A 22,006-nucleotide genomic window follows, 5' to 3' on the forward strand; every position below is an offset into this window, starting at 1 on the left:
CATAATGCTTTACTTGCACTCTGATTGGCAGACAAACAGCCAATCAGAGTGCAAAGAAGTATTTGGACAGGAGGTGGCAGTGCAGCGGAGTGCCGCCATGATGGCAGGGATACAGGATGGAGTGGGGGGAGGAGGAGGTCAGCGCAACTGACCTCCCTGCCCTGCCCTGCTTCTGGAGGTGGCGACAAGGGTGCGGACAGAATGGGGGCGGGGGTGGCAATGATGGAGCGGAAGGTGGGGGGCGAGGCCACCAGAGCTGGCCTTGCCCCCCCCTTGCTCTTTGGAACTGACAGCGGTGGTGTGGGGGGAGGATCGGGGTCAGGATGCTGCAGGGGGCGAGGCCACTCGCGCTGGCCTTGGCCTGCCCCTTCCCCTTTCTGCTATCGCTGCTTGCAGGGTCAGTGCGGTGGGGGGGAGGGGACGGGTGTGCCATGGTTGCAGCAGTGGGGGGAGGGGATGGGAGGAGTGGGCCCAGGGCTGACGCGGGGGGGAAGAAGGAATGAGCCCGAGCAGGGGGAGAAGCTGGCCAGCTGTGGCGGTGTGGGGAGAGCAGCGTGCCCAGCCCGGTTCAGCCCCACCTGGCTTGATGCGGCAGTGGTGGGGGGGAGGAGAAGAGCACGCCTCCTCCCCCCCTCAGGCCCGGGCTCGCTCCTCCCCCAGCCTCCCTCCTCTGTGTCGGCCCCAAGTCTGCTCCTGCCATCTTCCCGCTGCTCCCCTCCCCACCCCCTGCCACGGTGGCCTGGCTTCTCCCCACCCTTGGGCCTCGTTCTCCTCCATGCTGGGCCTGGGCCTGGGCCTGCTCCAGCGGGGGGGGGGGAGTAGGCCCAGACCCAAGCAGCAAGAGGGAAATGGGTCTGGATTGGGGGGGGTCACAGGGTTCCATCCCTGCCCGCTCCCCCTCCCCCTCTCCCATCATTCCTGACAGGCAATTGGCTAGTATGTAGAAATAAAATTGGATTATCTGTTTACTACAAGGTAAAGTTCAAACAATGCTGGTCCTTTTTTCTTCTAAGAGACACTGTGGAAAATATTGACAGTTGACTCAGTGTCTTCCTGGTATCCATTTTATGTTAACATTTGCTGTAAAAAGGAAAGCTGAAGGAATGGGTTTTCCTTCTCACTAGAGTCAAATATTGATAAACATTATAAACTACAGGCCGAGTGACTAGTTTATTAGAACAATTAATTCTGTGACTTTTCTAAGGTAACCAAATCTTTTAGCAACCTGGAAGGGCTGTAAGAATCTCCTTTGCTCGTGCATACTCTATTTTTTTTTAGCTCTGTATAGTGTTCACATTTTTTTATGCCTGCAGGGAACTAAACATTTTAAATACTGGAAAGCACACTGAACTCTCCCTGGAAATGCTGGAAGGCATTTCAAAGTGCCATTTTCATTGCAAAAAATAAAATACTTCCTGCTTCAACATATGTCATATGGCAAATATTTTGTCAGGTGTTTCAGTTGTAAATTCATTGTAATGTAAAATTTGAAAATGGACGGGAAATTCCAGACCAAAGATAAAGCAAATGGGCAGGTGGCTGTTATATGTTGTTTGATTATGAACCAGAGAATCAGTAAGGATTTGAATATAAAAGAAGACAAATCCTTTAAAATATTGTCATGTTTGTAAAGCTTTACTGTAACTATAGTAATTCTGTGCTGGTTTTCTTTAAAGATTTTTCTGATAGAGTATTGTGGCCTTTCAGAGTCTGTCCACAGGTGACAAGCTGTAAATGCATTTTGGCTTGGCATCTAGTGATTCTGGTATTGATTTTAGGGCTTTCTGGTAACATGATAACAGTCTGTTAGGAGGAGAGTGCTGTACTCCCTGACTTTGTGTGGAGCCACGAATCATACATCCATGCTTACATGGCACAAGAGTGTACGTTTCACTGGCTGCTAATATTTTCCAAGCATGAGTTACGTACTGAGGCACGGCATTACCAAGAAAATTACCTTGTTATTAACAAATGCATTCCTCTTGGGTATACAGAACATCTATATGAGATGAAATTTCTTGACTATTTTGTTTCAAGAATTTTAATCCAAACAAGATATAGTTGTAGGAACAAAAGATTAAGGAAAAAAATAAGACTGTATTCTATAGTAAATGAAGTGGCAATGTGGACAACAGTTTTATTGTAATATTTCTGCTTTAAATGTGTTTGTGTTATTATACTGTGCATCGCAGTTTACCTATAAAGCTAATGTATGGGGAAAGAAGGGCTAATAGGGTCCTTGTGTTAATGGAGCTGCCTATGTGCTGGACAAAATGAAATGAAGCTCCAGCAACAAAGAAATTTAATCGTCTTGTTGACATATTGATAAAGTGGGATGGGCAGTGACATATAGGAGGCTCCAGAGAAGCTGGAGGAGATTAATATGATAATGGACAGGGCAGGGTGAACAGACAGGGTTGTCTGGCTGCCTGAGGAGAGTCAGAATAGGAGCTTGGAGGCTGAAGCGCTGGGAAGATGGGAGAGAGGACAGCTGAGCTAACTTTGGGGTGCTCTGTGCTGGATTGGGAACAGAGGAATTGCTTACCTGTTTGGTGGGGACAAGGTCTTCTTGATTTTTATTGAAGAACTGTTTGTTTTGCTGCTTGGAGCTTTGGGTTTCACTTGTTCTCACCAACAAGAGATAAAGTCCCTCTCCCAGGACCTGAACTAGAAGCTAGCTCCCTGGATCAGGGCGAGGGAGTTCCTGAGTAGGAAGAAGCCAAGGCTCGTCTTCTGCTCTAGAAGCCACACCTGGATTGGCTTCAGGAGACACCACTGTACCAGATGAGGATGCAGTGGTCCCAAGCAAGCTACTCTAGGGGAGGACTCTGTAATGCACTTTCTTGAAGTTAACTGAACAATGTAACTTAGTATGGGATCCTTATAACTTAGATCATCTGCTTGCTTAATTATAATTACTTATAGTTTGCTTATAGCTTAGAGCCTCTGATTAATTTTTCTAAATAACATGCTGCTGAGAATGACATCTTAAGCTACCTACCCCCAGTTGCAGGTATTTGGGAACACTGCATCTGAAAAATAACCTTCTTATCTTTAAATTGATAATTCAAGGCAACAGGTACATTCAGGTTACACAGTTGATCTGGTATAATTTAAAGTACTGATGTAATGTAAAACCACGTATTGGTTGTGACCTAGTGAGAGATGCACCTGAAGTGTTTTACAATAAGGCATGCTGGCAATAACTTGAGAACTCAGTACAGTATTTGAATCGTGTTTTGTCCTTAGTCTTTGTTGCATTTATGGTTACTCCTGCAAATTATACCTCCTTTTAAGCTGTGTCTGAGTATTTGACCTTTTCTTGATGCTTTCCCAGGGCCTCAGTTTGGTTATGTGACAAATGCTTAAAAAATATTTAGATAGACTTCACTAAGCAGATTTATAACTTCAAGCTGTATTGTGAATGATTAACGTGATATTTTCACCAGGGTTTTATAAAGACCATGTTCAGAAGAATCCTGTGACAGACCTCTCAGTCATATTCCATGTAACTAATATGCATGTAGCACTGAGCACTGTAGATCAGTCAAACTGACATGGGCTGTGTCAGCTCATCAAAGTAATGTGTTGCTTTCAATTAACTCCTTTTAAACTTTTTTCTAGCACAAAAAATAGGGCCTTCAATAGGTCATCTAATGCCATTTAGATGTTTACCTTTTTATAAGAAATGTATCGAAGAAATTTAAATATATTATTACTAGTAGCTGGTATAGTAGTCATGCTCAAAGGTCATGGACAAAATGTGAGGTTCTCAATCTTTTTAGACTTAAGGCACCCCTTGGAAAATGTCAGCTCTTAGTTTTCACTCAGTATTTTTTTACTACAAAAAATAATAAAGCAATTCTTTTGTTGCAATGAACTCCAAAGTTCACAACAGGTTCAAATGTTTCTAATACTATGGATTCCTACTAAAATCTTTGTGTTTATTGTGTGCACACATCTAAGAGTCCTAACATTGTATGGCACCCAGACGTACCCTTGAAAGGATCTCAAAGCATCCCAGGGTGCAGGAGCACCCTTGTTGAGGATTAGTGGGCTTGGTAATGTAAGGACAAAGAGGAAAAGAGAGTCATTGTCCAAAGAATTTACATTTAAACTAGACAAGATGCTTTCAAAGGAAAAAAAGGAAGAAGATGGGGATCGGAGGTTCAGAGAGACTTAGATCCTACATCAGCAAGTAATTTAAGCATGGATATAGTCTCATGGTAATCAGTGGAACTGCTTGTGTTTAAGTTAAGTGTATGCCGTATGCTTAAGAATCTTGCTGCATAAGATTTTAAGTGACTTGCCTAAACCAGTGCATGAAATCTTCCAGAGTAGGTAATTGAGCTGATATCTCCTGAGTTCAGTCTCTAATCCTTCTTTTTCATCTGATGGATTTTAGGAGCTATAAATTACTTAAGACCAGAGAGGAGAGGGAACCTGAAGTGGCCAAGAAATGAAACAAAGGAGCATAAAAATAAAAAAATGCATACTGTGGAAATAAAGCTTTAACAAAATACTGTACTTACAAAATGAAGTCATTTACATTTAAAAGACCAATTCAGGTAATAAGCACTGTGGAATGGTGGAGGGTATTTTTTAACCATTCGGTGCTAATCTATTCATCTTTTAGGCAAGTAGATGTTAAAATCCACTTTTAACCATGTTCTTTGCTATCAAAATTAAATCAGTGGAAGAAGATAGTCTAGGAAAAGCTTAGTAATGCACAGCTGGGATTTGTGAGCAGCAATTCACTTGCTAGGAAGGCAGAAGAGATGCAGTTATGTTGTGCACAGAACTACTGTGGTTTTTTCCTCTAGTAACCAGTTATAAAGTTCTCTCATTTTCTTGGGTGGTGTTTATAAATTACATTTAAAAAGTGGCATTATGCTACCTAAAGCGGTCTGACAAATAATTTATCCAAATGCTTTCCAATTATGCTCTGTAGCATTAGTCCTCTGTGATGAGATACGGCTGGTTGGTAGGAATGTATTGACAAACAGGACAGGAAACCTTTTCAGTGAAATGAAGAGTAGATCAGAGATAGGCAGCTGCCAGAGTGTGGCTTTCAAATCCTTAGCATGTGCCCCTTGGGACAGATGGTGGGGAAGGGGTCAAGGCTACTCTGCCAGAACAAGGATTGGGCCCCTCATGGCTCCCCTGCTATCCGGCCTTGGCACTTTAACATCTTACAAGTTGAGGTTGCAGGTGTTTTGGCACTCTGCTCAAAAGTGTTGTCAACCCCTAGAGTAGATTGTAATATTCATTTTCTAGAAAAAGTTTGCATGAGGGTGGGTACACTGAAAATTCAAATTCATATCAATAACCTGGATGCTCACCCTTCTGTGTGTTGTAGCAAAAGCTGTGTTAGGCAATATCACACTTTCATGGCATGCTTCACACATTCATGGCATGCCAACTTTCCATTCCTCCTATCTAATCTGTGATTGTGAGGGAATGATGTTGAAGTACTCACATACTTAAGTGTAGTAATGGAAACTGAGCATCATCAGTCATAGGAACGTTGAATTGCGGATTGGAGTCAAGGATGAGGAGTGAAAGGAAGAGTTCAGTGGGAGTGGAATTAAAAAATGTAACTTAGCTCAGGGATATGTTTGAGCACAACTGTAGAATTGACTTTAATTCAGCACCCATAAAAATCAGAAGGAATTGCATCATTGGAAGTCTCTCAGCAGTGTCTGTAGGCTTATTATTGGGCTTGCTGACCTGTTGATAAGTCCGTAGTTGAACAGGAATCTGTGTATACAAGATTTTACAAGTCTGTGTATGCAAGATTTTTGTATACTATTTTTGGTAACAGACTAGACATGGAATTTGAGGCTGATAATATCAACAGCAATGACTAATAATGTCAAGAAAGCAAAAGTTGTAATAGATACTCTTCACAGTGTATCTATACACAACTTTGACTACAACCTTGAATTTGATGTCCTGGGCCTTGGTAAAGGTTATATGTGCCTAAAAATTTATTTTAAATTTTGTTTTCTAAATAGTACTAATTTGTACAAATCACATATATGAAAATTTCTAGCCAGTTTCTTGATAGATTTATCATATCCCTTATGACATTTGAATAGGTTTTATATACAGATTAAAATTTCAAACCATTTCATTTTTAGCATGAAACATGTTTCAAATACATGTTATGTTCATATAATCATTTGGGAATGGCACAGATGTTTCCAAAATGGAAAACTCTTAGGAAGAAAAAAACCCTGTAAGCCCAATTAATAATAAAAATGGTGATAATGATTAATATTACTCTCTCCTTTTATTCATTGATGATATTTGTATGTCCTGTTCATTCTGAACATTTTTAGAACCTAGGCAGTTCTTGTTAGATTAAAGGAACCCCTCAAAAAGTGCCAGCTCTTAGCTTTCACTCATTTTTTGACTACACCAAAGCAATAGGGCAAGTCTCCTGTTGCACAGAACTCAGAAATATTGCAAGAGGTCAGAATGTTTTTACACTATGATTTCCTATGTGAAATGTCTGGGTTTATCTTATAAATCATGGGTAGGCGTTTACACTTTAACAGTGCTATTATTGTGCAGCACCCTGCTGCTCCCTTAAAAGGATCCTGTGACACCCTAGTTAAGAATCACTGGTACAGCCCTAGCCATGGCTTGAACAACAGGACAACAAACAAATCTTATTAAATTCATTTTAACAATGCACTGACCCAGTTTAAAGAGGAAATTTGGCTTGCATAGAACTTACTGGCACAGTTGTCTGATGTAAGCTACTGCATAAAGATTGATATACACAAACAAGGACAAACCTGCTATTCTTACAACCCTGGGCCCCTTGCCACTTTTGCTTTTTAGAATGGATATGAAAGAAAACAATTCCAAGGCAGGAAGGAATGGTGCAGCCTTTATTTGTGACAGTGAGAGGTATTGCTTCTTGCAGATTTGACATTTTCATGTCTTGCCTGCAGTTCTGGACTGTTTTTAAATCCCACCCCCCACCATTTTTTTTTAAAGTCTGCTCAATGTGGTTGCAGAAACTTTGCTTCCTACTGTTATATTGGATAGGCATTGTAATAGTTTTCTTGGGGAAGGTTGTTGAATGTGGCAAAAATGTGCTGGTAGATGTTATATTTGATATACTAACAAGATTTGATGACAGTTGGTGTGTTGGTCAGCAGGGACCTGGCTTCCAATAATGAGTTTGGAGAAGTTAGGGGTTATTTGAAAACTGGGGGAAGGAGAGACAGCTTGCAGGATTTTCTTAAAACATTCAGACGGTTTTTAGAGTATAGACTGTAACTGTTCAATTTTTCATGTAGGTTCTAGTGTGGGATAGGTGAGCTGGTAAGGATTTTCTTTTTGTATTATAGGACGCTTGTATTTCAGCAACATTTTAAAGATGCAATCTATTTCCTTGGTGGAGTGTCTTATTAGGTAAGACAGTTTTTAGATTGGTGCATTGGTTTTGTAGTATTCTTAGAATGGATATGATATAGACATTCCTAGCTATAGAGTGCTGCTCTCTCGATGTGTTTTGGGATAGTTACTGATGTTTTAAAGAGAGCTGTGATGCTCCTTGGGTTTTTTTGTCTATGGTTGTTTGAAATGTGCCATTATTGTTGATGAACATGGTGTATAATAGTTTGATTATGGTGCAGGAGTATTCCAGAGAAAGTTTAATGGAACTGAAGTAGTTGTTGGAGTTGTGATAGAAACTGGTGAAGGACTCCAGGCTTTCAGTTCAGATGACATGTAATCCCAGAGTTGACATTTTTATAGCATAGCCTAGGTGTTATATTTGTCTAAAGATTCTTATTTGGGGTAACTCATAAAGAGGCTGCTGTATTACAGGGGGGCATGGTAGGGGAGATAATGTTTTTGCCCATATCTGTGCCTATGCTTTGAAATAAATGCCTGTTGTTGAAGCTAAAGTTGATGGTGGTGAGGATGAAGTAGACAAATTCCTAATACAGTACTGGAGTTGTAAATCCAGGTGCTAGCTATAATTGTGTAGGTATTAAAAGCAGGCTGTGCTGTAGTCCTTGTGGATTATGTTGATTGTATAGGTTGATAGCATACATAGTGACAAGGAGTGTGTACTCAGGGAGGTGGTTTGTTTTGATGTTCCTGAAGAAAATCAATTATGTCCTGGAAGAAACTTGCTCTTAAGTGGTTGTGCTTTGTTTCTATAAACTCTGATAATTCTTCAGATAAGGTATTGTGATTGGATATAATGCTCCCCAAGGAATACAAACAATGAAATTCTGGCAGATCCACTCCTGGGGTAGGGAATGAGGATTAGATTGTACAGTTTTTCTTGGAGCTTCCAGAGAAGAAACTGGATGGTCTTCTTGAGTTCAAGGGTAAGTAATGAAGGGAGGTCTTTGAGTTACTTGTAACAGGTTACACATGAAAGTTATCTGTTAGCCTGGTTGAGGTAATCCTTATGGTTTAGGATTAGTATAGCTCCTTTTTCTATTGCTTTAAATCACTTTTTGGCTAGGTACAGACAGTCAAAAAGCCTGTGGCTGAATCGATTCCATTTGTGCAGGTTAGTTTAAAATGTATAGATTAAATTGAAACAGAAGTGAACAGACATTTACCTTTGATTCAGGAAATGCAGCCACATGCCTGCAGTAGCTCAGGCCAGAAGCCAGGCATGCTCTGGGATTTGCAGTCCAGAATCACATCAGCAGGACTCTGCACAGTTGCTCATTACATCCTCTTAATGCCTCCAGGTGCCTCTGGGATTTGTAGCCCACAGTTGCAGCCAACAGTGAGATTGAGTAGGGGAAGGGGTATTTAACCTCCTCCCTGACTCCAGCCAAGGTTTGCCAGGGGTTTGCCCTTACTGCTCCAGCTATGGAGCAGAGGCGTAGGGCCAGCCCTGATCTCTGGAGCAGAAAGCCCAGCCCAGCTCAGGGCTGGAAAGTATGCTGGGATGCCAGGGGACTGTGATTTAACTTGAACCAGGAAGGGATCAGGCTTTATAAACCAGTTTGACCCAAATCAGTTAAGTCTGATACTACATTCAGCCAGATTTATCTTATACCAGTTTCAGCCATTTTGAAACTAGTTGATGTGAACTGAATTTCTAAATTCTGTTACAGGTTTAAACCAGTTTCTGTTCACTTAAACCAGTTTGTGTGTACTTACTGTCCCCAGCCTTGGAAGTTGGATCTTCAGAATTGCATGACGGGAGAGAGGAGAGAGGAGCTAAGGAAACTGTGACAACTGCAAGTGAATACTAAAGCTCCTTAATAAAGATTATTATACTGACCATTTTTACTCTTTTTTCCCCTAGGAGCTTTTATTTAATTTGCAGGTGTTATTTTAAGAACAGAAAAAACCTGCAACCCAAGGATTATTCTTCAGTTGATGTAGCTCACATACTTCCCCTTCCAAAAGGGAACTCTCATCTTTTAAAACTTTGTAAAAATTGAAGATAGTTCTTGAGATTCGTACTAGTTGAAATGAAAGTCTTAAGAATGACTTTTCATGGATAAATTTTGTATGCATGAATTTTCATAGCGGAACTGATAATAGTTTACCTCATTTCGGATTCCTTTGTTGGCATACATTTTCCAGAAGATTTGCATTTGTACAAAGGTCTGAGGGTTGTTTCTTCCAAGCACATTTATTATTTAAACTGGCTATTGAAAATAGGCCTTATCAGAAGGGATTATGTTCTTTCCTTTTTATTTATTTATTTTTTAAAGATTGTTTTTCTTGCTTCCTTACCCTCTTTGTATTTCAGGCTAAATTTAGAGCACTAATTCAGAGATGGATTTTATTTGTTCTGCTATATATTTATTTAAATAGGTACAATTTATCTATTTCTTTTAAATGGGCACCAAGAAGCCCATAGCAAGTGAATGAGACATTTTAAGTATCTCCTAATATGAATGCAAAAATCATAATTACATAGTTTCTAGGGTCGGAAGAGACCTGAACAGATTATCAAGTCTGACCCCCTGCCCTGGGCAGGAGCAAGTGCTGGGATCATAACACCCCAGCCAGATATCTATTCAACCTCCTCTTGAAGACCTCCAAGGTAGGGGAGAGCACCACCTTTTTGGGAGTCCATTCCAGAGCCTGGCAGCCCTAACCATAAAGTAATGCCTTTTAATATCAAGCCTGAACCTGCTCTTAGTCAATTTGTGGCTGTTATTCCTTGTTATCCCAGGTGACGCTCAGGGGAACAGAGCCTCACCTATTTTCCACTGGTCCCCCCTGGTGAGTTTGTAGACATTAATCCCTATAATGTTGGTAAATACTCAGAGTAGCAAATAATCCTTAGGTCAATTGTCTCCTAACTATATTCAGCAATATGGATGTACCATCTAGAATAAGATAAGGTTAGCAAGCCCATAAATGGCTTCTGTAGAAGAAAAAATAGATATAAAGAACATAAAAAAAATAGTAGGCAAGACGTATACTTGTTAGAAGTGCTCTATATTCTGGTGAAACCATTTTTGACTGGAAACACAATGGTGACCAAAGTACTTGCTGGCCTTTTCCATGCACAGGAAAATGGACTTGGCATATTTGAATAAAACACTGATTATGAACCTAATTTGGAAGCATTTATTTATGCAAGTAACTTTCCACAATGTCAGTAGTCTTATTGATTGTTGAGGTGAACTGAGTAAATTTAACAATTGAGATTGACAGATTCCCAAATATTTAATTGTTATGCCTTTTCAGTTGTTGTGCATTTGTCTTAGAGATTTACCCATTTCCCTTCTCTTCTACTGTGGTAAATATTAGGCATTTCTATAGGGAAAAATAAAATTAGCAGCCATCACTAAATTCAAAATACCCTTGGTAGTTGTAACAGGATGAGTGTCCTAGGGGTCACCGTGCTCTCCCCTAGCACCCCCTTACTGTGCCACATTGCCTAAAGAGCATCCTCTATTCTCACCTGCCCCATCATTGATGTTGTATATGTATTATAGGGAGGCTGCCTTTCCATTCTTTTGGTCACAGTTTCCTGTTGTGCTCTGGCTCATTCTACATTGGGTGGCTCTGTGTACCCTCAGCCTTATGGGCTATGCATGGCTTCAGCCACCCCTGTACCTCACCCCAAGCCTCACAGATGTACTGGATGTTGTTCGGTCTTACGTTCTCTCTGACACCCAGGCTTTCTGCAGCCCTCCTCTTTGAGGCTTCTCGCTGCCCCCATCTCTGAGGCTCAGAATTGGCACACCTCAATACAGCATCCTCCCTGGTGCTTGGGTCAGCACACACGCAATGCAGCAGCTTCTCTCATGTTTGGGGCTATCACACCCCAATGCAGCAGCTTCTCTCATGCAGGGTCAGCACACCCCCAGTACTGCACCCTCTCTGGCACCCAGGTCCCCACACTGCCATGGACTCCCTCATCCCCTTATAGCCTCTCCCAAGCCACCAGTTTAAACAGCAAACAAAACACAAGCCCCTGGGCTATAACATAAAATCTGGCTGCCTGGCTATAACATTATTCAAACCACTCCAAGGGTTCTCCACCTCTCACCAGTATCTTATTATTCAGGCATCTTCCTTTTCCTCACTCAGGCAGAGCTCCCTCCCCCTTGGTTACCAGCAGGAAACTGCCTCCTTGGCCTCAGCCCTGGTGTTTATTTGGGAGCCAGGCCCTGTCCCTTCCGGTCAGCTGACCAGGCAGGTGTGGGTCATTAGCTCCTTCTAGTTGCCCTAGCAACAAACACCTAGGTATTTGTTCTCTTGCTCCACAAGTAGTAGGCACGTTAGTGCCCTGCTACAGTAGTCTTAGCTAAGCTCATAAAACTAGGATGTAAAACTAGGATCCATCTGCTCATCTATAACACATTTTTTAAGTATTTGCAGAAGTCTGAAAACAGAGTATTAGGATCCATCTGTTTCTAGGTCTTATATTCTGTTATTGAGGCCAGCGGGCTGAAGTAAGTACGAAAGACTGAAGTAAGGCATCTCCAAACTGAATTTCAGCTGAAACTTTGAATTCTCTTACTGTAGGAGAATGTTTGAGAGGAGATTTCACTCTGGTTTAAACTTTCAAACCTATGAGGCAAAGGATGAAATCTGGCCGTGGTAAAGGCACCATGAAGACCTGAGTTGGGTAATCACTTCTGTTGCGGGTCACAGATTTCTTGGTGATTGGTCCAAATCTGTCATATGGACTCCCACAGGAACTAAGGGCTGTCATAAATCGCACTACATTCTCTGCCAATTTCAAGATGCTTCTTTGACCTAGCTTTTTAATGATAAGCACAGTGTGCAAGACAAGCCTTCCATATCTGTGGTTTTGCCTCTCTGCTGTATTTTAATTTTATTGAATATTCCATTGTCCTTATCTTATTAGATGGGATAACAGTAGTTCCTGATCTATCTTCACTAGGTTTTTTGTATTTTTTATATGTTCTTATCATGTCCCATTTTTTTAACAATCCCAATTTATCCACTGCCTCCTTCATAGGAGAGTTTTTCTGTGCCTCTGTTAATTTCATTGTTCTTCTCTGGACGCCTTCTAATGCTGCAATTTCCTTTCTGACATGGGTGACTATAATTGATGTAGCACTCTAAATATGGCCACACCACTGCTTTACATGGAGACATTTTAATATCCTCTGTATTATTTACCATGCCATTCCTTATGCAACCTTGTCTTTTTTTTATACAATCCTGTTTTGGTTGGGTTTTTTTGGACTGCTGCAGTGAGTACGGTCCTCTTCCCATCTTTCTACCAATGCTATTACAATCAAATTGTATTGCTTGAAACTTCATAGTTATTCGCTATACATTGGGATGTGATGTTAACTCTGTAATAAAGTTAAATAGAGGGGAGAAGTGGGGCTATGGGCAGTTGCTTCCCCTCCCCGAACCAAAGTATTTATAAATGGAGTAAGATCTTCTCTCATCAAAGTCAGTGGGAGCTTTGCCATTGATGTCACTGAAATCAGACCTTGGCTCTGTTGCCAAAAGGGCGCAATGCAAATGTTTCTTTATGGTAGTATAAGAGTGATTTTGTAGTCATGATGGTCCAGAAATTGTGTGAGGATCAAGGATTTCTTAGGGTGTTACCTTTTATTGGATCAACTATGTAGTTGGTATAAAGTTACACAAGCTTTTGAATACAAGATGAAGAATATCTTGCATTTGAAAGCTTGTATACTTTATCCGAACTACATAGTTGATCCATGCTAAGAAATCCTTGCCTCTTGCAATATTTGAAACACCTTAATATACAATAATAGTAGAAAGTTGCCAGAAACTTCCTTCCATCTTTGGCTGGTGAGAATTGACATGGTTCTATCAAAGGTAATGTGTCTCAGTTGATTACAGTAGAATGTAGCACTGTATTTTGTGATAAATTATTTATAGTGATAAATTAATTCCACACTGTTTGTTGGTACTTTTCTGCTCTACATTTCCATAGAGTCAACTCGTAATAAACACTTTAACAACTTTATTTGCCTCTGGGTCAATTTACTGTTTAATATCAGTAATAATAGTTGATGCATAAAGCATGCTGTACATATCATTAGCAGTAATATAGATCCATGCATGCATAACAAATTTGTATGACAACACTTTTCTTGCTAGCACTGAAGTAGAATGAACTTTGTAACAGTGCCTTAATTCTAGTTACAGGTAAGGCAGATTGAAAAAAATGCAGTTTAGTCTTATGATGTACATATCATTTGACTATATAAAAATATAAAAATCACTTATGGCATAATCCTTGGAGTATTATAAGAATTTTAGCAAAATGAAGGCAGAATACTTAGCCATGACATTTGAGAGCAAAAATTGGTTTTGACCATATTCTTACCAAAACATTAAAAACAAACACCCCTTCCCCCAAGCCTCAAACTCAGAAATCACTGAAGACAAGAACTGAAAATAAGGAGAGTAAAACAGTAGAGGGCTTATTATTACAGGAATGCATTTATTGTCTATGTCTTCCAGCAACTATGTAAAGGGTTTAATATATATTTGCTTTGTATCAGTCTTTGCAAAAGTAACAAAACCTAGTAAGAACCTATCTGTACATAGCAAAGCCATTGTTTTTTAAAGACGGACTATATGAAAATCCAACATATTATAATTAGAAATCTGGTGTAATTTTTTATCTAAAACTACCCTTTGGGTGAATTCTATATTGAGTCATTTGTTTATTCCATACTGAATTGCCATTTAAAGTTACTTCAGTCTATGGGATGTGGCAGCCCATTATGTAGGTTTATTCATCATTCTAATCTGAGAATTTTGGAAACTATTGTATTCATAAAACTAAAGAGGTTTGTACTCATGCTGTTGGACATAGTGAAACAGTTGCAGTTATAGGCCCTTGGCAGAGATTATACTTCAAACATAATTAATCTGTTAGCTCCATGAAAAATGGCAATTGGGCCATAAATTGAGGCAATTCGTGGTGTGACAAAACAGGAAACCAGCCACAAAAGTATTTCATAAAATATGTGTAATATTTTTAGCTGGTTTCTATCTTGCCTTAAACTGAACATGTGTCAGGTTAGTCTCATTGTGTAGCCTGAACCTGGCTGCATGATGGGGCTTGGAAAGAATATATTCTTTGCAAATAATTTTAAAATAAAAGTCAAATAGATTCCCCAAAATAACCTCAATCTAAAACTGAGTCGACCATGCCAGATTGGTTTATGAAGCCATCAATCTACAAAGGAAGGTAGAGGTAGAAGGTGCCATCAGTTTTATATTGTTGTTCATGGTGGATGAATTAGCAGAATTCCTTCCTGGATGCTGAGGTTATCAATCGTGAAATATCAGATTTGGTAAAACTAAAAATATTATTGGCAAAATGTAGTCCAGCAGTTTCTACTATATGCAAGCTTCTGTCTCCTTTGATAGTGACTTCCAAACCTGGCTATGGTCCTTGAGAGACATTTCCTTTTCCTTTTTAAAACATAAAACCTATTTGCAACTAGCTTTATTGACTTCTCTTTTGGGGCATTTATAGAGAGTCTAATAATATTAAGTGTTTGTTCCCAGACATATGCACCCTTTTTTACACTTGATTTGAATATTTTTAGGTGCTTTAATGCCTATAGATGACTGTTCTTCATGGTAATCCTTTTCTCTTTTTATTTCCTATTTTAACATTTAATTTGGGGGGTGGTTCTATGAAGGGTTGCATAGCTGGCCACTTTTTTAAAGGATACTTGAACTACCCCTAAAACACATTCTCTACACAGCAATGTGGGGCTCACCCTGCCCTTTTTATATTTAAGTAGTTTATATCATTTCAAGCCATGTTTATTGTTCTAGTGCTATCTTGTTTCCCTCCCCCACCGCCACTTCCCAAGGTCCAATTCTTCCAGTCTTGTATTGAGTGGTTCCTTACTGTGTGATTATTAACATTAGTTTTCAGTGGAATTACTTGCATAATAAAGTATTACTAGTAATAAAGTAGGGCTTGCAGAATTGGGTATTCAGAGATGAAACTGTAGTTTTTGATTTCCAATATTTATCTTTGCATTTCTTTTTTGGTCAAATGGTTCAGTTATTGACCTGATATGGGGGAGTCAAAAGAAACTAGTAATCTTAAACATTTTGTATAGAACTCATTCTAATTAATAGCGTTGTTAATCAACTTCTTATACAGGGAACAAGAAAAGCTGGCAAAACGAGGAAAAATCAGTATTACTCACTTGAAACTTCTAAGTTTCTCTCTTACATGTCATTTTAATGTCTATGCATCTCTTTTCTCTTTCTAGGCAATGTTCAGTCTCTGTATGCTTGAAAGTGGAGCTGATGAGGTGAATCTGCATGGTGTCACAAGCCTAGGTTTAAAACAGGCCTTGAATTTTGCATACACGGGACAGGTACTGTATAATCCTTTCAATTCAAAGACCTGCATCAACAAATACAACCTTCTGCTAAATCTAAATACACAAGTAATAGGCAATCTAAATAATACATTGTTAGTCTTCACAAAATATAAATGTTTGAGCCTGTTGGCATATAGAATATTGGTTCTTACGAGAGCTGTCAATTGATCTCTGTTAATGTGGGCAATTAACATGTTAATTGGATATATCAGTGCCATATTGGGATGCTGCATGAAGGTGTGCAGCTGCAGTATGCATGTGGCCAGGAATGCAGCCTGACAGCATGTAGAGCAGCACCCAGCAGGTAAGACTGTGGAGGGCCACGGGTGAGGAGGGCAGATCGAGGTCCCCACAGTGAGGGAGGGAGTGGGGCAAGGGCAGGGGCTGGAGTGAAGAGGCCCCAGAGGCTGGGGTGGGGCAGGCCATGGGACAGAGCTGTGAGCTGTGGGCGTGGCTCAGTTCCGCACTGCTGCGCACACCCCTGGGGAAGGCATGGGGGGCATATGACCCCTGGATTTGTGCATGGGGTGGAGGCGGGCTGCCTGATGTGGGCTTGGGGCTCTTTGCCCTGCTGCCTTTGCCATGTTGTGCCTCCCACTACTAAGTGGGCAAGGGATGTACAGCCAGTGCACAGCTCTTAGGGCAAAGGCAGCAGGGAGCAGAGCCCCAGGCTGCAGCGGGCAGCCCTCCTCTGCCCTGCATACAAATCCAGGGGCACATACGCATCTATGCCTTCCCTGGGGTGCATGTGGTGGTGGGGAGCAGCCCCCCCATACCCCTTGATGGCTCCATCCCATTCCCTACCCTGGGCCCAGGTCCCATTTGCCTCTGCCCCTGTCCCACTCCTTCCCTCACTGTGGGGGCCTGGATCTGTTCCCCCTGCCTCTTCTCCTCCACAGAGTTACCTGCTAGGTGCTGCTCCACACACTGCTGGACTGCATTCCTGTAAGGTTACCATATTTCCAGTTTCAAAAAAGAGGACACCTGTGAGGCAGGGGATTGTGAGGGGGCAGTAATATGCCTGAGCTATGCCCCTGACCCTCACTTCTAAGCCACAGCTATGCCCTGCTGCTGCCCCTCATTCCTGACCCACAGGCATGAGGGGACCTACTCTTCCTTGGCAGCAGACCCTCTGCAGGGACCTTGCCTCCCTGGGCTCCAAACCCCCCCCCACAACCCCACAGCCCCCCACAACCACCAATAAAGTACTTGTGCGATTTTGCATAATTTTGACTTATTAACTTTGCAATTAAAATCATAATTAATTGGGACTCATTTTTTTAATCGTGCAACTAATCACAATCAATTTTTTTTAATCGTTTGAGAGCCCTAGTTCTTACTTTAACTGTAGATTTTTTTTTTGTGATAGGAGCCACATAAAAATACCGCTTATTTATCCTAATATTTCCCAAATAATGACCTGTGAGCAATTTTATATTCTTAGGAATGCTTGGAGTTGGCCTGTGGGGAGCTAGCTGACCATACGTGTTTCATTTTAATTGATTATATTTCAAAATGCCATTTAAAGAAAAAATACTAAATATTTTACCAATAATAACCCTTCATGGAATCTACTGCTGTAGGTAGCACATGTTTGTAATACAGTAGTGTTTTAATTGCTGTGCATGCATATAATTTTTCTTATCTGTGGTGTGTCCAGTAGCAGTGTAGGCATTTTTTGCCACTCCATAGAAGGGTGGCTTTAACATACCTAGAAAAAACATGTTAAATACAAAGCAAGGAGCAAACAAACCACACTGGTAAAGGGGTGACATCAATATGGTTTGAGTAGGTATTTATCCTATTCTTCCAGTGTTTGCTGGATTTCTTTCTTTCCCATCCCTTCCCCACCCCCCAAGCGTGTGTTTGTGTGTTTGGAATGCGAAGTTTTGTTGGTGTTTACTGATTAAAACCTAAAATCGGAAGTTCTAGATCTAGAGGTCAGCAACATAGGCCTATGGGCTGGATGTAGCCATGGAGACAGAAAATTTGGCAGCATATTGGTCGCAGTGGCTTTGGCAGTGTGTTGGTGGTAGGGCCTTTGGTGGCATTACAGCAATGAATGGCTTTGGCTGCACCTGGGCTGGGGTCAAATAGCAGGGAGCTGTGTCTGGGCTGGTTGGCTGGGAACTGTGCCCATACTGCAGGTGGGATGTTGGGAGAGAGGTGGTGGCTGGGTTGACTTGTTCCTGCTTGTGGCTCTGAAAGCCAACTGACCACTGATTTAATCCAAACACCTGTTGGTCTATTACCACTCTACTGTGTTAAAAACTACTTTTAAAATATGACACAATTGCACTGTAGCAATGTGGCAATTTAACATTACATCTTTTAGACTGGAAACTTGTCACACCTTTGGGCACCAGCACTAAATTCTTTGCTTGTTTACAGCAATATAACTTTGACCTATTTTACATTACTTTTGATTTGCACTTGTGTGTATGGGTCCAATTTTTAGAGGCATTTGGTGTCTGGGCCAAATTACCTATAAAAACCTGGGCTTAAGTTTTCACTAAGTTTGTCAAATGAACAGTTATATTGTTTTAAAATTGTGATTCATTGCGATTTGCCTGAACTCAGTGTTAACTTTAAGCTGTCCACTTCTATCCCAAGGTAAGATGATATTAAACCACGGCAGCTTACCTCTGAATAAAATAGGATTAAGTTACTTTATTTTAGCTTTACTTATTGTGGGATAGAAGCAATGATGATATAGATTGCCTGATATATGCTCATTAGCGGTAAACTCTTTTATCCCTTTGAGATTACATAACTGTTCATCTGTCCTAAGGAAAACCCTCTCTTTCATCTTTTTTCACTGGAACATGCAGAGATTTTTTTATATAGAATCTTCTAAAATATTTGTCATTTTCTTTCTTTTCGCTTTTCCTTTTTATTTCTTCTAACTTACTTGAAATGTTGGGATAAATTCAGAACCAACTCAACATTTTTATGTATTATGTACAAGAACTTTCATGTACCATCTTTGTTCTTGGAGACAACATGTTTATCTGTTTTTGTAAATTTGTTTTACTCAGGTTAACTTAGTTTTCATCATTTTAGATCCAGAGTGTTGACTAACCAAACTAGTGCTGAAACAGTGCTAATTTGGTTGATAAATCCCTTGGTGTGTGTTCACTATTATTTAATTTTGAAAAGCAAGCAGTTAACATTTCATTATTCCACAAGGGACATTAGGTTGTGCAAATCTAATTAGTGCTTCTTCTTCCACAATGTGGTTAGATAATATGCTCTTAATTTCTGTATAGAAAGAAAGCTACACAGTAAGGAATTAGAGCCTGAAGGCAAAATCTATTCTGACTGATTTAAACAGAATTGTTGTCTTTGTTAGCAAACCATTTTAAAATAATGCAAACAAGTTAATGTTTTATTTTATATACTACTCTTTGAAAAAATGATGTTACAATCAATATGCGATATATAAAATTTTTGCAGAGATGTTTTCTTGAATATATAGATATTCAGCGGAGATATAGCAGAAGGAATAGCTATGCATTGTAAATATGTTGTACGTCCTCATGTTGTTCTCCTGCAATCTAAGTATTCTAGAGTTGCTTAATAAAACAGAAGTGTTTTTCTTTAAGTTTACCTCTTTCTAGAGGCCTGTGCTGACTAGCTTTTAAGACAGCTGCATCTAATGAAGTAGGTTGTCCCCTATGAAAGCTTAGAATTATAGGAAAATAGAGCTGGAAGGGACCTCACAAGATCATCTTTCCAGTCCCCTGTGCAAGGCAGATCATCCCTGACTAAACCATCCCAGCCAAGTGTCTGTCTCGCCTGCTCTTGAAAATTGCCAGGAATGGAGATTTCACCATTTTACTAGGTAGGCTGTTCAAACGTTTGTTCATCCTTATAGACAGAAAGTTCCTCATAATCTCCAACCTAAATTTCCTTTGCTGCAGCTTGAGTTCATTGCTTTTAGTCCTGTCATCTTGTGACCACAGAGAAAAGCCCATCTCCTCTACTCTGTAACTGCCCTTCAAGTATTTGAAAGCAGTTATAAATTACTTCTCAATCTTCTCTACTCCAGATTAAATACTCCTAGTTCTTTTAGCATTGCTTCACAAGTCTTGCTTCCCAGACCCCGAATTGTTTGTGTCACTCTCCACTGGACTCTTTCTAAACCATCCATATCTTTCTTGAAAGGTGGCACCCAAAACTGGACACAGTACTCCAGGCGAGGTCTCACTGGTGCTGAAATGATCAGAAGAATCACTTTCCTTGATTTGCAAGTGATGCTTCTGTTGATACAACCCAGTGGGTGCATCTACACATGCGCTTTACCATGGAGTTGACTAATTAGCTGTGTAGTAAAGCATCACCATCTACATATGCACCAGTATTAGGCCATGGTAAATTAATTAACTCTGCCATATGCCTGTGCTTGAATAATTACCAGGGATCTGGGTTTACTGCTCACCATGGAAAAACACAATAAAACCCAGACGTTCTCCTTTAAAGGAGAAAAATGCAGGAAATGGCAGGTTTCCCCTTGCAAGTTGGCAGAGTTCCAGCTTGCAAGGAGCTGGGGTGAGCAGGAGGAGGCTGGTAAAGCAGGGGCCCTATGTGCAATTGCACATATACACATGCACATGGCCACCAGGCAGCCTGCAGAGCAGCTCCCTGCAGGTAAGTCTGGCAGGGGCTGGGGGGGCTTGAGGCCCCCATAGTGAGAGAGGGAGAGAGTTGGGCTGGGGCTGGGGCAGCTGCCCATCTGGGGTGGAGCATGGGCTTAGGGCCAGGGGATGGAAACCTGGGAAGGAAGAGTATGGGGGGCACATGGCCCCCAGATTTGTACATGGAGCGGGGGTTGATGTGCTGTGGGCTTGGGCTTCTCATTCTGCTGCTCTCTTCTCGGGGCCTCCACAGCTTAGTGGGTGGGACCTGGTGTGGCAGGACAGAGCAGAGTGGTGAAGCTCAGTGGCACTGCTGCAAGCCCTGTGCCACCATGGCAAGTTGCCTCCTGCCCACCTGGCAGCTGTGGGGGTCGTGGCCTGGAGTTGTGCCCTTTACTGTTGCCAGGCGGGCAGCGAGCGCCTCACCATGACAGTATGGCAGTCTCAGTGACAGCATTGAACTTCCCAGCCCAGTCCCTCTCTGCCCTGCCACACTGAGTCCCGTCCTCCAGGTTGTGGAGGCCCCAGGGGGAGGGCAGCAGAGTGGGAAGACTCAAGCTCACAACAGGCAGCCTGTATCCATTCCACCCACAATGGGCTCCCCTCTGGCTGTGCTGCCCATGGAAGAAGGGGAGCTGGGCTCTGTGCTCTATTCTGTTGCAGCAGCTGCCACCTCTTGCAGGTGGCAGCCAGGGCTCAGGAGCTGCTGGGAGGCAGGGGGCTGTGGCCCCAGGTCCCTGGCCCCATAGCCCTAGAAGCTGGGGGCCTCCTCTAGCAGGGCTGGGGTCACCAGGGGGCTGTGGGTTGCAAGGGAGGGGCAATAGCATGGGCAGGGAACCAGCACACCAGAGCTGCTTAGTGCTGCAAAGCAGAGGAATGAATGACAGCTGCAGCTTGACACGTCCTGGTGAGTGAAGGGGGCAGGGGGAGCTCTGATTTTCCATGGTAAAAAACGCAAAATGAAATGCCAAATTTGATAGGTATGTAGAATTAATTTTATTATAGTGATTGAGTCACTGGTAGGCTTCCGAATTGATTTAAAATGTAAATATATCAATAAAATATTGTATTCAACTGATACCTAGATATATAGTGATTTTTCTTTATCAGAGAATTTGTGATTTTTTTAAACAGAGAAAACCAGGATCCTTGGTTATTCTGTGCACTGAAGTGCACATGTGGACAGTGACAGGGGCTGGCTGGGACACAAAGGTGCTAAAGTGCGGGGGCTGCCTGCTGCCTAGGCCTGCACTTTAACACTTTTGTGCCTTAGCCAGTGTGTCTGCTGCCTAGAGCCTGGGGCTGACCCTCTGCCCTGACTCAAACAGCTGATCCCAGGCACAGCATCTACAGGTGTACCTGGGACTGCAGCAGACGCAGGCGCTAACTGCACTGGAGTTTATCATGTCACCTTAATGGCATGTGTACATGCACCCAGTATGTTGCTGTCAGCCTTCTCTTTTGGAGGCTGAACAGGTTCAGGTCCCGTAGCCTCTCCTCATAAGGCCCGCCCTGTTGTCCCCTGAT

The 22,006-nt window shown here is 41.6% G+C and overlaps 1 protein-coding gene across 1 annotated transcript in view; it reads left to right on the plus strand.

The window, feature by feature from the left end:
- KLHL32 (kelch like family member 32) overlaps nucleotides 1-22,006 on the plus strand; it is a 230,349-nt gene that overhangs the window by 95,837 nt on the left and 112,506 nt on the right. The window contains exon 4 of the mRNA XM_019537781.1: nucleotides 15,729-15,836. Within this exon, the coding sequence (XP_019393326.1) occupies nucleotides 15,729-15,836 (108 nt within the window). The remainder of the gene's footprint in view (nucleotides 1-15,728; nucleotides 15,837-22,006) is intronic.

This window comes from Crocodylus porosus, unplaced genomic scaffold, assembly GCF_001723895.1.
Source record: "Crocodylus porosus isolate Cpor-Errol unplaced genomic scaffold, CroPor_comp1, whole genome shotgun sequence".
Taxonomy (NCBI): domain Eukaryota; kingdom Metazoa; phylum Chordata; order Crocodylia; family Crocodylidae; genus Crocodylus; species Crocodylus porosus.